General features: G+C 36.3%; 1 protein-coding gene across 1 annotated transcript in view; it reads left to right on the forward strand.

Annotated features, from left to right (window-relative positions):
• ADAMTS19 (ADAM metallopeptidase with thrombospondin type 1 motif 19) overlaps window positions 1–13,669 on the forward strand; it is a gene marked incomplete at both ends in the record, with an annotated part of 133,456 nt that overhangs the window by 87,067 nt on the left and 32,720 nt on the right. The window contains 4 exons of the mRNA XM_084278841.1: window positions 3,408–3,509; window positions 6,672–6,802; window positions 8,367–8,536; window positions 11,466–11,593. Coding sequence (XP_084134967.1) covers window positions 3,408–3,509; window positions 6,672–6,802; window positions 8,367–8,536; window positions 11,466–11,593 — 531 coding nt within the window. The remainder of the gene's footprint in view (window positions 1–3,407; window positions 3,510–6,671; window positions 6,803–8,366; window positions 8,537–11,465; window positions 11,594–13,669) is intronic.

Here is a 13,669-nt window from a genome sequence, read left to right on the forward strand (position 1 = left end):
AAATGTGGGATTTTAATATTAAAGGATGCAAATACTATCTAGTGAGTTCTACTAAAACAATATGTGTCATAACACAACTGTGATCTTTGCAGAGAAGTAGGAAACTGGTTATATTTCATCGTGATTTTTAAGGACATTTCAGGGAGAGATGACAATGAAAAGAATGAAAGTCATGGAAATAATATAGTCCTGGTAAGGTATCTGTCCTCATACCCACCACCACATTTAAACAATGCACAAATACAGTTCTGAAGTATTCTTTATGACTCTATTCTTTCCTTTCAACTGAACTTTCTTTCCAGAAGCTTATATGATTGGAAAAGCATTCTTTTGATGTACACAGAGCTGCTTCAGTCTTCATATTAAAAAAAAAAAGAGAGAAAGATGGAATGACCTCTGCTATTTCTGTAGTACAGGGGGACTTTCATATTGTATTTTACAAGTTCTGCTATTAAAAACTCAGATTTAACACATTCTTTCAGAAAACAATCTTTTGTGCAATATTTTGTTTTACAGTGAACACACAATGAAATATTTTACAGATTGCTAAGAGTCTAATACCAAAAGTGTAAGTTTATCATCTCCAGTAATCTTTACTTCCCTTGGCTAGTCTAAAAGGCTGTTAAAAGCCTCTGATAGATAACTAGTAAACCTCGTTGAACACTTAGCTGTTCTGATTTTGACTAAATGAAACTTTCTTCCCTGAGGAGTATATTTATGATTTAGAAGTTTATGTTCGGAATTTGGAGTGACTTTAGTAGTTTTAAAATCAGTCCTGATCTGCAGCCCTAATGAAGAAAACAAGTTCTGCATCATGGTTTTTTTTTCCCCAGCCATCAAAAGTTAAATGGTAACAGTAGTTTCCATTTTGCTTACTTCTGCAGCAGAAATGTCTGAAAAATAACTAAACAGTCTATTTGTGATTTGACTGAAATGGAAAGCCCAGAAGAAAAAGACTTAGAAGTCATCCTCCAATTTTAGTAATATCATATCTCCATTTTCTTTGGTTTGGGGAATCTTAAAGTCTAGGATGGAATGTTCCAGTAATATTGAATGCTTATTTTAAAAAATGGTGAAGAGAAGTGAGTGTTTTTAGAATGCAATTCACTTAAGGTTTAAGGATGATTCTAGCTGGAGAAGTTAGGTTCATGTTTCATAAGGAGGTGTTATACAAGTATTTGCAGAAACATTCAGATGTATAGAAAGCACATTAGCAAGTCAAGCACCTTGATATACTTTAAACAGGTCAAGTTCTCTGTCTGTGCAGGCACTCAGATCTATTCTGATCTGACTTGATGTCTTCCTAAATTTAGAATAATTGTTTATGGGTTTTTAAGAAACTGTAAGCTTCTTGTCAGCCACTCTGTAGTCATGTGCTAGTGAAATTGAGCAAAAGAGCAGAGTTCGGGAAAACTTGGAAATGTGATGACCTGAAGGAAAATTTGACTTTTCTTTCTTGAAAACCTGGAGGACATTTTGACAAATGTAGTCACCGACAAATGAAGATTTAATGAAAATGAAAAAAAAAATATTTGGATTAGTAATATTAAATTAGAATAGTTTTTGTGGAGTTGCTCCAAGAGTATAGTCTGACATTTCATAGTTGGTGTGGAAGCTCTTTGCCATGGATATCTTATACTACATTGTCTTCCAAAACTGGCCCAGAAGTCTCTTTGATAAGTTTAGTTGTAATTTCTGAAGTTTTATTTTAAAGCACTTATTTTAAAACAGATTTAGAATAATAAATTCTCCTCCCTTGCACAAGAATTTGGTATTTTAAAAATGCTTGTTAAAATTTTACAGGAACAGGAAAGGACTTCTGCAGCTATATTTTAGGATATGCATAGGCTAACTCTCATCTCGCTAGTTTAGCTTCAGCACAAAACTGTTACAGGATGAATAAGGAGTGAATCTGCCACCATCCTGTACAATGCTTCAGACCATGCTATTTGAAAACTGATGGTGCAGACATTTTTACATGTGGAACTGTCCTGTTTCTGAATTGTGTTTCCAGTGCGGTAAGACTTTTTTGAAGGTAGCATAGGGTTTGTCACATATTTTTCATGTATAGTGTATCGGATAATTTGGGTCAAGAAAAGCAAGTCTTCTGGCAACCCTGGTTTTAAAAAAAAACCACAATCAACCCCCGCCTTCCAATTATCCACCCCACAACACAGCTTCTCTCCTAATCCTTCTTTTCCCCCTTTTGAGGGTACTTACATATTAAGGGAGGAATCCGTCTGTACACGCAGTTATATTCAGGTCACAGTTGAGGCCCCATGCCCTCTGTTCACTTCCACACAGTTTAGCAGTAAGGGGGAACAAGACAGCAAGGAGAATGAAGTCATGCCTAGAAAATTATAAAAGAAGGAGGACTTTTTAGAGGAAAATAGGGAAAGCTGTCAAGGAAATTTGGGGAAATACGAGCCAGCATACTTCAAGGCTATGCTTTCTTTTAAAGAAGGCTTAACAGGGACAGAATAAGCAGCTTTTCTTTATCTCTCTAAAATTCACCACTGACTAGTACCCCTCTCATCTCCATTCTCTCCTTCCTTCCAGAAAAATAATTTCATTCGGATTTGTCAGTTAATTTTGTGGATATCAGGCTCAATTGCTCTTTTCTAGAGGAATGAATGAATTCTAGAGTAATTATTAATTACTGCAAGAGTATAAGTTATCAGCAACCATTGAGGGATGGAATGAACAAGAGGCATTTGAAAGTGCTAGCAAGTTTGTTAAGGAACATTGTGTACGTAGTTCCATGTAGCTAGCCATACAAAGACTCATTACAGAATCACAGAATCACAAGGTTGGAAAAGACCTTTAAGGTCATTGTGTCCAACTGTTCCGGTCCTTTGCTAAACCATATCCCTAAGTACATCATTTACCCCTTTTTTTAGTCCCTATATATAGAAATTAATTAATCCCTTTATATAGTTATTATTATAATTGAGTAATTTTAAAATCTTGGGTTTTGTTGCTAGTGGTAGTGCTATTTTCCCCCTTTCCCATAAAATGAATGAGCACTAAATAAAAGGAGAAAAATATGATTTTCTTTTTTTACATTGCCAGAAAGTTCCTACCTCTTCCAGTTTCTGAGGGAAAGCATCTGTTCAGTGGCCACAGGGGGCAAAATTGTTCCTATGTACTTTTCAGATATGCCATATACAAAGACTTAAAAGATTCTTCCCCCTCTCTATCAAGACACTAGCTTAACTTATATTCCATGTGTTTGAAATTAGTAGAAAACTAAGCAGAATCTTCCCACTTCATGTTTTTGATATGAGATTGATTTATCTTTAAATATATTCCGGTACCATCAAGCTGGTGACTATGACAGCATTTGTGGACTGCATGCAGAAAGCAGTTTTGGATATGCTAGCTTACCCTGTGTGTTCGGTTTTCAGCACGTCATTTGCACTGGGTTGTGGTGTAAGGTTGAAAGTGAGAAGGAATGCAGAACTAAACTGGATCCACCAATGGATGGAACAGACTGTGACACTAGAAAGGTATGTTTCTGATGGAAAAGCGACATAAATTACGTTGCACACCTACTCCTAACAGTTAAGTAAACAAGCTGAATAGGTCTTTGCACTTGTTTAAAGTTCCTGCTTACCTCAACTATTAGAAGTCACACAAATAGTCGAATGTATTTTTATGTTATATATTATAGAGTATAGATATGATAGAAAGTACATTTCCCTAAAAACACTGAATTAAAAAAATAAGTAGCCAAGGCATCAGCTGTTTAAATGATTACACTGTTTTGTTAAAAATTCATCCTGTATGTTGTTGTTGCACCGTTTAAACTTTCGAAGATGCACCACTATCAGCTATGATTTAAGATTTAGAAATAGTCTCAGTGAAAGAACATTTCAATATAAGCTTTGAAAGGAATATTTACAGTGTCAGTGCATGTAAGAGAATGATAAATGTTGTTAAGTATGTCATCAAGACAAATTAAATGGTCACCTCAAGTCAGATTTGCATTAAATGTCCTTTAGTAGCTTTTCTGTTTGAACAGTCTCTGTCATCTCTGCATACATCTATAAATGAAGATAAACTAACTAAAATAGATATCAGAGCAGGAGCATTCATTTATTTTAGGATTTTCCAGATATTGTAGTCACGTCAGTCTATGACAGGTGTTATTTTCTCTTTGAATCATATTACATTAACCAGGATGGTCATCATCACTCTAAGAATGTAAACAAATCAACAAAGGAAGATTAAATGTTCAGATAATATGATTTTACATGCTAAAGAAGAAACATGCTTTATTTATTTGCCTCTAAAATAATGACATTTGCTGCAATCTTTAATTCTGATGAATCTGTGCCATTGATAATTCTGTCTTAAGTCAGTATCTTGGACATGCCTTTTGTTTGATGTCACATTTTTTACATTGAGATTGATCTGCCCATGGTATAGAGTAAGAAAGCAGCAGCTCTTATTAAGACTGCATAGAATTTTTCATTGTGAAGCCATTGCCACCATGAACTGGGTGCCTGAAATTAGTGTGCGTTTTCTCTATTAATGTCTGGTTTGCAGAAGATGATAACAGCAACACATTGCAGAGGACTCATTCTTCCTTTATACTTCTGGGAACATTATGACCAGGTAGTGACATGTATCCTGGGAAAGTCCATTGAGGAATGTTAACACTGTTCTTTTTATTGTAGAGTTTAGCTAGTAGGGAGTAAATAATTATTGTAAGGCAAAGTACTGATACTAATTAGAATGCTTCACTGAGCCTTGTGTCAGGCTGCAGAGATACCTTATTTATGTCTAGGAGTAAAAAAAAAATAAGCAGGTATCATTAAAACCTCTCAGCGGATTAGAGGGAATTTCTTTGGTATCTGTCCAGGATGAGCTTCAGATTACATAAATCACTGGCTTTTTTTGTTTGTTTGTTTGTTTTACTTACAATGTAGAGATGGACTATTGTTCAGATTCCCTTCTATTAGGATCTTAGGAAATGATGGGAATGTCATCTGCATAGCCTGTCCAACTTGGTTGTTTTATAGTGAAGGATTTCTAAGCATCCCTCAGACTCTACTTGAGGCAGAAACTATCTCTACAGAAAAATCCATTTTGCATATTATATCCAAAGGACTATCTTTAAATAATAATGAGCATTTTTGGTCTGAAACATCCAAGAGCATTACAAAAATTTTAGTTTCTGATTACAAATGCAATGTAATAATGGAGCCATACTATGTGAAGACTTTTCAAAGGTGGTATCACAGAATCACAGAATGGTAGTGGTTGGAAGAGAACTCTGGAGATCATCTAATCGCCTCAAGCAAGTTTCATATCATATCCAGGACAGTTTTGAATATCTCCAGAGAAGGAGACTCTACAACCTCCATGAGCAACCTGTCCCAGTGTTCTACCTCCCTCAAAGTCTCCCTTCAAAGTGATGAAGTGTTTCCTTTTATTGAGATGGAACTTCCTGTGTTTCAGTTTATGACTGAACATAGTATAATTATGACTTCATTGTAATGCCATGATTTAAGAGAGAAAATCAAGATCAATTATCAGTGAAGGCCAGTTTGAATCTGCAGGCGAAGTTTAATATCACCAGACAAGGATTTAGCATAGACACTGCAAGTAAGTGTATTGTCAAAGTGCCAAAGGCCTTCATTGACTGCATTAGTGAGATGTTCTGTTTGGATCAAAATGTGACTTCTTCCTGAACTTTACCCATTGATAGCAGTAATTCATCAGTAATTCGGAATGCAGAGAGAAATGGATTAAATAACTTATGTTAATGACATTAAGTGTTCATTATAGCCTTATTGCTTTGCAGTTGCTGAATTTAATAATAAATGGGACAAATATCCAGCTGATATAAGTTGATAAAATATTAGTTTCTACAGAGTTATAATAATTTATACCAGATATGGATATGGGTTAGAGAGCTTAACAGTAGTGGTTGGGTAGTTTTAGTGTGAGAAATTGCAGTTGCCCTGGGAAGCAATATAAGCATAAAAGATTAATTTGGTGATTATTATTACTTAAATAAATGCCAGAAATTCTCTTTCTTTCTCAAAACTAGACTATTAAGGCTTCCATTCTCTCTTTGAATCAAGTTGTAAATAAAATTTAATTTATTAATTGTTACATATCCTTTTTTTGAAATTGTCACTGGATAATCAGTGACAATGCAGTTCCTGCTAGCTCCATGGGAACTGTAACAGTGAACCAGACAAGTCCTGAGAACAGCCCTGAACACTGGGCTGTGATCAGTGTTACAGTTCAGCTGCAAGATGATCCCTACAGTGTGTTTGGGCTAGACCCAAAAGTGCTTTCCTAGACAGTGCCCAGGCTCAAATGAAGGGAACAGAATGGTCTGGAGCCCATTTTCAGCAGGCTGTTCCAGGAGGCAAACTTGTTTGGGAATTAAATTGTGCTAGAGATTGTGGACATTAGTTGCAACTGCTCCTTGGACACTGAGACAAAGAAAGGTCTCTGCTTGTTGTATTTACTAGGGTAGGAAAAAAATATGAAAAAGCCTATTGGGATCAACAGGAAAAAATGTATCTGACTCATATGAAAAATATGTATTGAACAAAATATTTTTGTTGTGCTTCCTCTGTGCTTGTGGAGTGGTGAATTATTTTGCATATGCCTTGATTTATTTATCTAAGCGCTGAATTTTCATCTAGTGGTGTAAAGCTGGAGAATGTATCAATCGGACCTCTTTTGCGGAGCATGTGGAGGGGGAATGGAGCGCATGGAGCACTTGTAGCCGTACTTGCAACACTGGAATCAGCAGTCGACAACGCAAATGCCCTGGGTAAACAAAAGTTCAGGTTTCCATTGCTGTTCGTCAGAATTTCCAAACAGAATTTAAATCTTATGAGTACAGAAACAGATTTAGATATAGTTGTCCTACACATAATCAATTAATTTTTTATAAATACTGAAAAACACATAGGACACTAGGTATTTCAGGATTTTTATTCCATTGTAGTGTTGTTTTTCATCTTTGCTCCTTCTGTCATAAGCCTACATAATATTAATAACAGAATACAACTTTACTTTTAGGCTTCACTGAAACAGCAAGAGAAAATTAAGTGCATAATTTTTGACTTGCAAAGCATGAACATGTAATTCTATTTTTAAATATTCTATTTTTAAAATTATTTTTTTGTTGGCAAGAATTTACTTCTTTTCTCATTTGGAGAGCCAAGGAATTGCAACTTTTACAAAGAGACTTTTCACCAGTTTCACAGGCTTTCACAGCTTTATAGAATATCAGGGGAAAAAACATTTAGATACCATATCTTGTGAAAATTAAAACCTTGTGCCATTGGGGATAAAAGCAGTTTTGCCATTGACTTGAATGGAGTCTGTTTCACCTTATCTCAATGGTGAGCTTAAAGATTCTTTCCTTTTAATTACTCAGTACTATATGTCTCTTTCATGAGCCATTTGTACACCAGGAGAAAAAGAATAAATAGGCAGAGAAGTGGGAACAGAGTAGAGTTGAGTAATGAAGTGTACAGAAGATAGACTAGACTAGACTATACACGACACACCAGAATAGGGCATGGAGAGTAGAGTAGATGATTTGGGGAAATATTAGAACAAAAGGGGAAATGAAGAAAGATGCCAGACAATATAACAGATCTGGGGCAAAAAAGAATGAGAAGAAAGAGAGGAATTACAGAGGACAAGTCTGCATAAAGAAATGTGAGGAAAACTTGGATATGGCTATACAAAAGTATGGTAGTCTAATAGAAACCTTAGATACAAAAAATGCTTCCCTTTTTCCTGCCATCTGAATGCTACTTCCAGTTGTATGCCTAAAAGCTATTTCTAGAATTTAGGGATGTCTTAATTTCACTTTCGTTCATTCATTTTCCCAGGCAAGATTCCAAATAATCATCTCTAGTTTTCATAGTCCACTGTCCTTTTGCATTTGTTCACTGGGACCTACAAGTACAACTGAAGTAACCAAAAAGAAGCAAAACATTTCGTTATGACACACTTGCAAAAAAAGGAGAAGTAGCAAATCCATAGGTGGCACCTTTGGCTTAGACCAACTGGAGAAAAAGCACCTGAAATACATCAAAACTGCAGTTGAGGTTCTCATTACACAGCAGTCCTATCAGTCCTAGTGCTTCTCCCAAGTGTAATTCATGACTTAGCACCTCTGACTCTTTATATGTAATGTAACCAGTGCAAGTTTTGTTCTGTGGCTTTTTTTGTGGGGGTGATTTCTTAATGTTATGTGTCAAGAAAATTCTGCTATTTAAATTTAATTTAATTAAATAAATTTAATTAAATACACTGTGTTGCATATTCCACAAAATGTTAACAACAAGAAAGCATGATATTTATGCCATCTTTTCTAGTTCAGGCCTTGAAGGAGAGTGTCATGGTCCCACAATGCAATATAGAGTATGTGAAAATCCTTCTTGTCCTGCTAGCATGCCTGCATTCAGGGACTGGCAGTGCCAGGCTTTCAGTGTTAGATCTTCATATCAGAAGCACGTGCATCAGTGGCAGGCTGTCATTGATGACGGTAAGTTTAAACCATCTTCCATGTCCTTATCATCTGCTGATACGGCTTAAGAATGGTATGGTTAAAAACTAAAGCAAACAAGCAAACAAACTTTAACCCCAAGATTTGGTAAGTAAATTTTATTTCATATACAAGACCAGGTGGTATTTTCACACACTCTGGAATCTTTTGTCTTATATTCCTATTTAAATTATCTTTCTTGATATGTAATGACAACATTTGAACTGAAATTCAGTATCAGTTTGGTCCTATTTAATCAGAAATGTTGTGTGAAATAACTCAGAGTACAGCTTTCTAGAGGAACACTGCATTATTAAGCTTCTATTCCTTAAGAAGGAGACCACACTTTTAGCTAACACTTGAGTATTTCACATACCAGTGTTTGATTTTGGCAGAAATCCATATATAACGTATACCACAAGCTTAGATAAGCCTTCTATAAATCCTAATAGCTACTGTGTGGAAATTCCTGGCACACTGCGTGCATGCTCCACTGTAACAAATTTAGATAGCATATCATTAGGACCATGCTAAAGTAGGACTGTAGTAATGTCGAACTTACAGTTTCTGCAAAGATACTGTTGGTGTAAAATACCAGCAACTAGAAAATATTCTACCCAAGTTCTTGCTAGAAATCTGAACAATAGCTGCCATTTCACTGAATTTTCTCTAAATTATTTTAATGTAATTTCTTCAACTGAAAAAAAAATCAACCCCAAATAAAAAACAAGAAAGCAAGAAAGCATAACAATTATGAAAACAATTATTCAGAAATTAACAAAATCATAGCAACTGATGATAAAGAAGAGCCTGGAATTACAATACTGCAGATATGTGTTACCACATTTTTTTTGTCATTTATATTTAACTGTTGAAAGAAATAATCAGAAACCTTTGGAAAGCACAGATTTTAAGAGAACTATTTTGCTGAATCCCCCAAAATGTTTATTTATTACCAAGAACTTATTTTAATATATGCCTAGATAAACAAGATGCTTTTTTAAAATTCTAAGCCTTTTCAGGAGGCGCCAAAGTGGAAGTACCAAAGTGAAAACACGTAGAAGTATTTTCATGAAGTGTCTATTTTAGGTCATTTTGTAGTAAGGAGAACCCTCCTCAGCTATTTTATAGGTGCTTATCTAGTGAACTATCTTTGGTTTGTTGTACTAAATTTCATCTTAGCAAAGGAACACATTTTATATGAAAAGGGATCAAAAGGGATTCAGTCATCTGATGAAAAATCTTTACACTCTCCTGACCCATGACTTGAAGTGTCCCTCAGGAGTCACAAATGTGGACACCAGCTTAAAGGGTTTGAGTGTGAAAGAAATAGATTGTTCCCAAATCCTTAATTATTTGCACTCTTAGCCTTTAGTAGACACTAGTTGGGTACTGTGTCCAAAATTATTGCTATGTTTGAATTAAGTCACCTGTTGTCAGTTGAAGTTGTTGAGTATCGTCGAGTTACCATCTGTTTCATTATCCTTCAAATAATATTTAGGTTGATAATTTTACATACCTCTAAAAATTGCCGATACCAAATTAAAGCTCCTGAGGAACTTTGGGGTTACTATTGAAGAACTAGTACAGAAATACAGAAGGCACAAATTTGGGCAGATACATTTCACAGCTGGAGTTAGCTGGTAACTTCATGTCAGCGAAAGAGAGAAGTTTGTTTGCACCAATCCCCTAGAGATGCCAAAGGCCATGTCAATTTTAATAAATGAAATGTGCCCAGCCTGCTCCGATGTGCAAGTGGCACAGTTTGCAGAAGTTCTATGCCTGTACTTTCAACACTGTTGCACTATAAAAAGGATGGTGACATTGAAATTGCTTTTTGGAAAAGGTCTTCGCAGGTGGCAATTTCAAGTCTAAATCGAACTAGTGCATCTTACACAGGCAAAAAAATGTGGCATAGACTGTTTCATAGTACAGCTGTATAGAGAGTAGAATTCCAGAGTTCATGAACATTTCCTGGAACAGTTTAATTTACTAGTAAAAACGCACTCCAGGAATCTAGAAGTCAGTATGTAATCAGAGTCGTGTAGATTGTATCCAAGTGAAATCCGTTTCAAGTTCAGGGTTTACTTTATGCTTTCAAAACTATGCAATAGATTTAGGAAGAAGTTCTGAGTCAGTAAACTTGCAAATAAAGATATGAAAAAATAATGTAATTTTGTATTCAGTTGACCACTGAGAGAAGACTGTTTTATTTGGTATTACTTTGGCAGTGGTGAAGGAAATTTCATTATTTCTAAATGAAGGCCATTACGAATACATGGATATGTAAGATATTATTTCTATTTTATTCTCTTTCAAAATTAGAAATGATTTGCCTAATATTGCTGTATATTATTTTAGAAATACAGCAGAAAATTGCCTGACCTTGGTAAAGGTGTTATAAGTAATGTGATTGAGTTTATTGGCCAGGTTTGGTTTTATTCAATAAGGACTTTTAAATCCATATATTTTTTCTTCCATATATTATTCTTCCTCCCCCACCCCCTTTTTTTTTGTTTGACCTGCATAATTAGAAAATCCAGAAAGTATTATGTTTCTTTTTTCAGTGATGTTTATAGTCTACCATAAATATAGTAGAATAAAAGTGTAGATTACAAACAAAATATTCCAACACCTGTAATGTGTGTATTTTTAATTGTAACATTGAACATGACATGAGTACTGTGTAGGCCAAGTTTTTAACAACAGCATGGTATAGCAGGAAAAAGAACTTGACTATTTCAAACAGCTGAGGAAAGGATCAAAATATTTTTATATTCACTGTATCTAAGACAACTTTTATGCTAATCTAGATACATGACACAGATAAGAAAATCTCGGGTTTAGAAATGAAGTTGATAATAAATCTGTATGTGCAAAGTGATCTTTTACCAGTTTGTTTCTTTTTCCCTATCAACTGCTACTACAGAAAAGCCATGTGCCTTATTCTGTTCACTGGGTGGAAAGGATCAACCTGTTCTTCTAACAGAAAAGGTGATGGATGGGACTTCTTGTGGCCAGCATGGGTTAGATGTCTGTGCAGATGGTAGATGCCAGGTATGAATTATTAGTTTTGAGCGTGGATACACGGGCACACATATGCAAGTGCAAACATTCGTTACATGTATGTGTTACTTCTGTGATAGCAATAACAGGCCAAGACCAAAAGAGCAGGACAACAAATAAGTAAAGATGAGAACTAGTCCTGATCCTCAGATTTTTTTTGGTTCATGTAAGTTCTTTTGTTGCTTTCATAGGTTCTCAGATGGAAGCTCTTATGTTTAAAAATCCCACAGGACTGTTTTTTTTCTTTGTCTAGTTCTCATTGCACACATTGAATTCAGTGGTAAATGAATCTTTAACACAGAAACAGCATTGCTAGATACTGTAATAATTTCCAAATTAATTTAAAGATGCACAGATGCATGTATATATCCATATAAATATCAGTATAGTTGTCCTTTTTTAAGTAACTGTGTGCAACAGGACTACGCTTAAACACTTTGCTGGGACTGGCTCTGTTTAATATCTTTGTCAGTGACATGGACAGTGGGATAGAGTGCACCCTCAGCAAGTTTGCTGACAACGCCAAGCTATGTGGTGAAGTCGACATGCTGGAGGGAAAGGATGCCATCCAGAGGGATCTTGACAGACTGGATAGATGGGCCCATTTGAACTCCATGAAGTTCAACAAGGCCAAGTGCAAGGTCTTGCATGTGGGCCAGCACAATCCCAAGCACATCTACAGGCTGGGTGGACACTTTACTGAAAGTTGCCCTGAGGACAAGGACTTGGGGGTGCTGACCAATGACAAGCTCAACATGAGCTGGCAGTGTGTGCTAGCAGCTCAGAAGACCAACAGGGTGCTGGGCTGCATCAAGAACAGTGTGGCCAGCAGCTTGAGATGGGTTATTCTGCCCCTCTGCTCTCAGGAGACCCCACCTGGAGTCCTGCCTCCAGCTCTGGCTCCCCAGTACAGGAAAGACACGGAGCTGTTGGAACGAGTCCAGAGGAGGGCCACAAATATGATCGGGGGCTGGAGCACCTCTCCTATGAAGACAGGCTGCAAGAGTGTGGCTTGTTCAGCCTGGAGAAAAGAAGGCTCAGGGGAGACCTTATTACAGCCTGCCAAGACTTAAAGGGGGCCTACAGGGAAGTGGGAGAGGGGCTGTTTACCAGAAAGTGAAGTGATAGGACAAGGGGTAATGGCTTCAAGCAGAAAGAGGGGAGGTTTAGGTTAAACATCAGGAAAAAATTCTTTACTGGGAGGGTGGTGAGGCACTGGCACAGGTTGCCCAGAGAGGCTGTGGAAGCTCCATCCTGGGAAGTGTTTAAGGCCAGGTTGGATGGGGCTTTGGGCATCCTGGTCTAGTGGAGGCTGTCCCTGCCCATGGCAGGGTGTTGGAACTCGGTGATTTTTGAGGTCCCTTCCAATCCAAACCATTCTATGATTTTGTGATTTTGTGTATTGGGCTGGCAGGTCACCATTAACAGGTAACAGTTAACAGGTTTAATCACAGAGATGATACATAGCCTTTTTCTTCCTGAAAAAAATACCATTTACTTTTCACAACTGATCAATAAAGAGAAAAAAAAAAAAAAGCCTTAAACCAAAACCAACTGACTGAGACTTAGTTTGCCTCTTGAAATATTAAGAGCCAAAGAAATAGGTGCTAATCAGGCTTGTAAATCTAATCCAGATGGTCTTCCACATTTTACCCCATCTTCTTATACGATTTATTAGGAAGAACTTTGGGGTCTAATGCTATAGAATTAAGTATTTATATCTTGTAGATGTTCCACTTTGGATACACAGCTCTTTGCTTATGCCATTTGAAATCTGCATGTTTTTTTTAAGATGGAGGAACTCTAATAAAAATTCTGTGCATGCAGTGAAGTAACAATCAATGTGAAGTGGCTCCTTGATAGACCGTGGTTTGTATTCTTAAACAAAGCCTTTATTTTCTCTTTAACTTTGCTTTTATCTTCATTATTTAACGAAGTCTTGAAGTTTAATTGGTTTTATCAGATGCATTTACACAGTATACATTATTTACACTGTGATGACTTACCTACAATTTAAAAGCCTTTTATTTCATATCAGGCCAGCATATGATATTAACTGTATTCACA

The sequence above is a fragment of the Gallinula chloropus genome (genome assembly GCF_964237585.1).
Source record: "Gallinula chloropus genome assembly, chromosome: Z".
NCBI lineage: Eukaryota > Metazoa > Chordata > Aves > Gruiformes > Rallidae > Gallinula > Gallinula chloropus.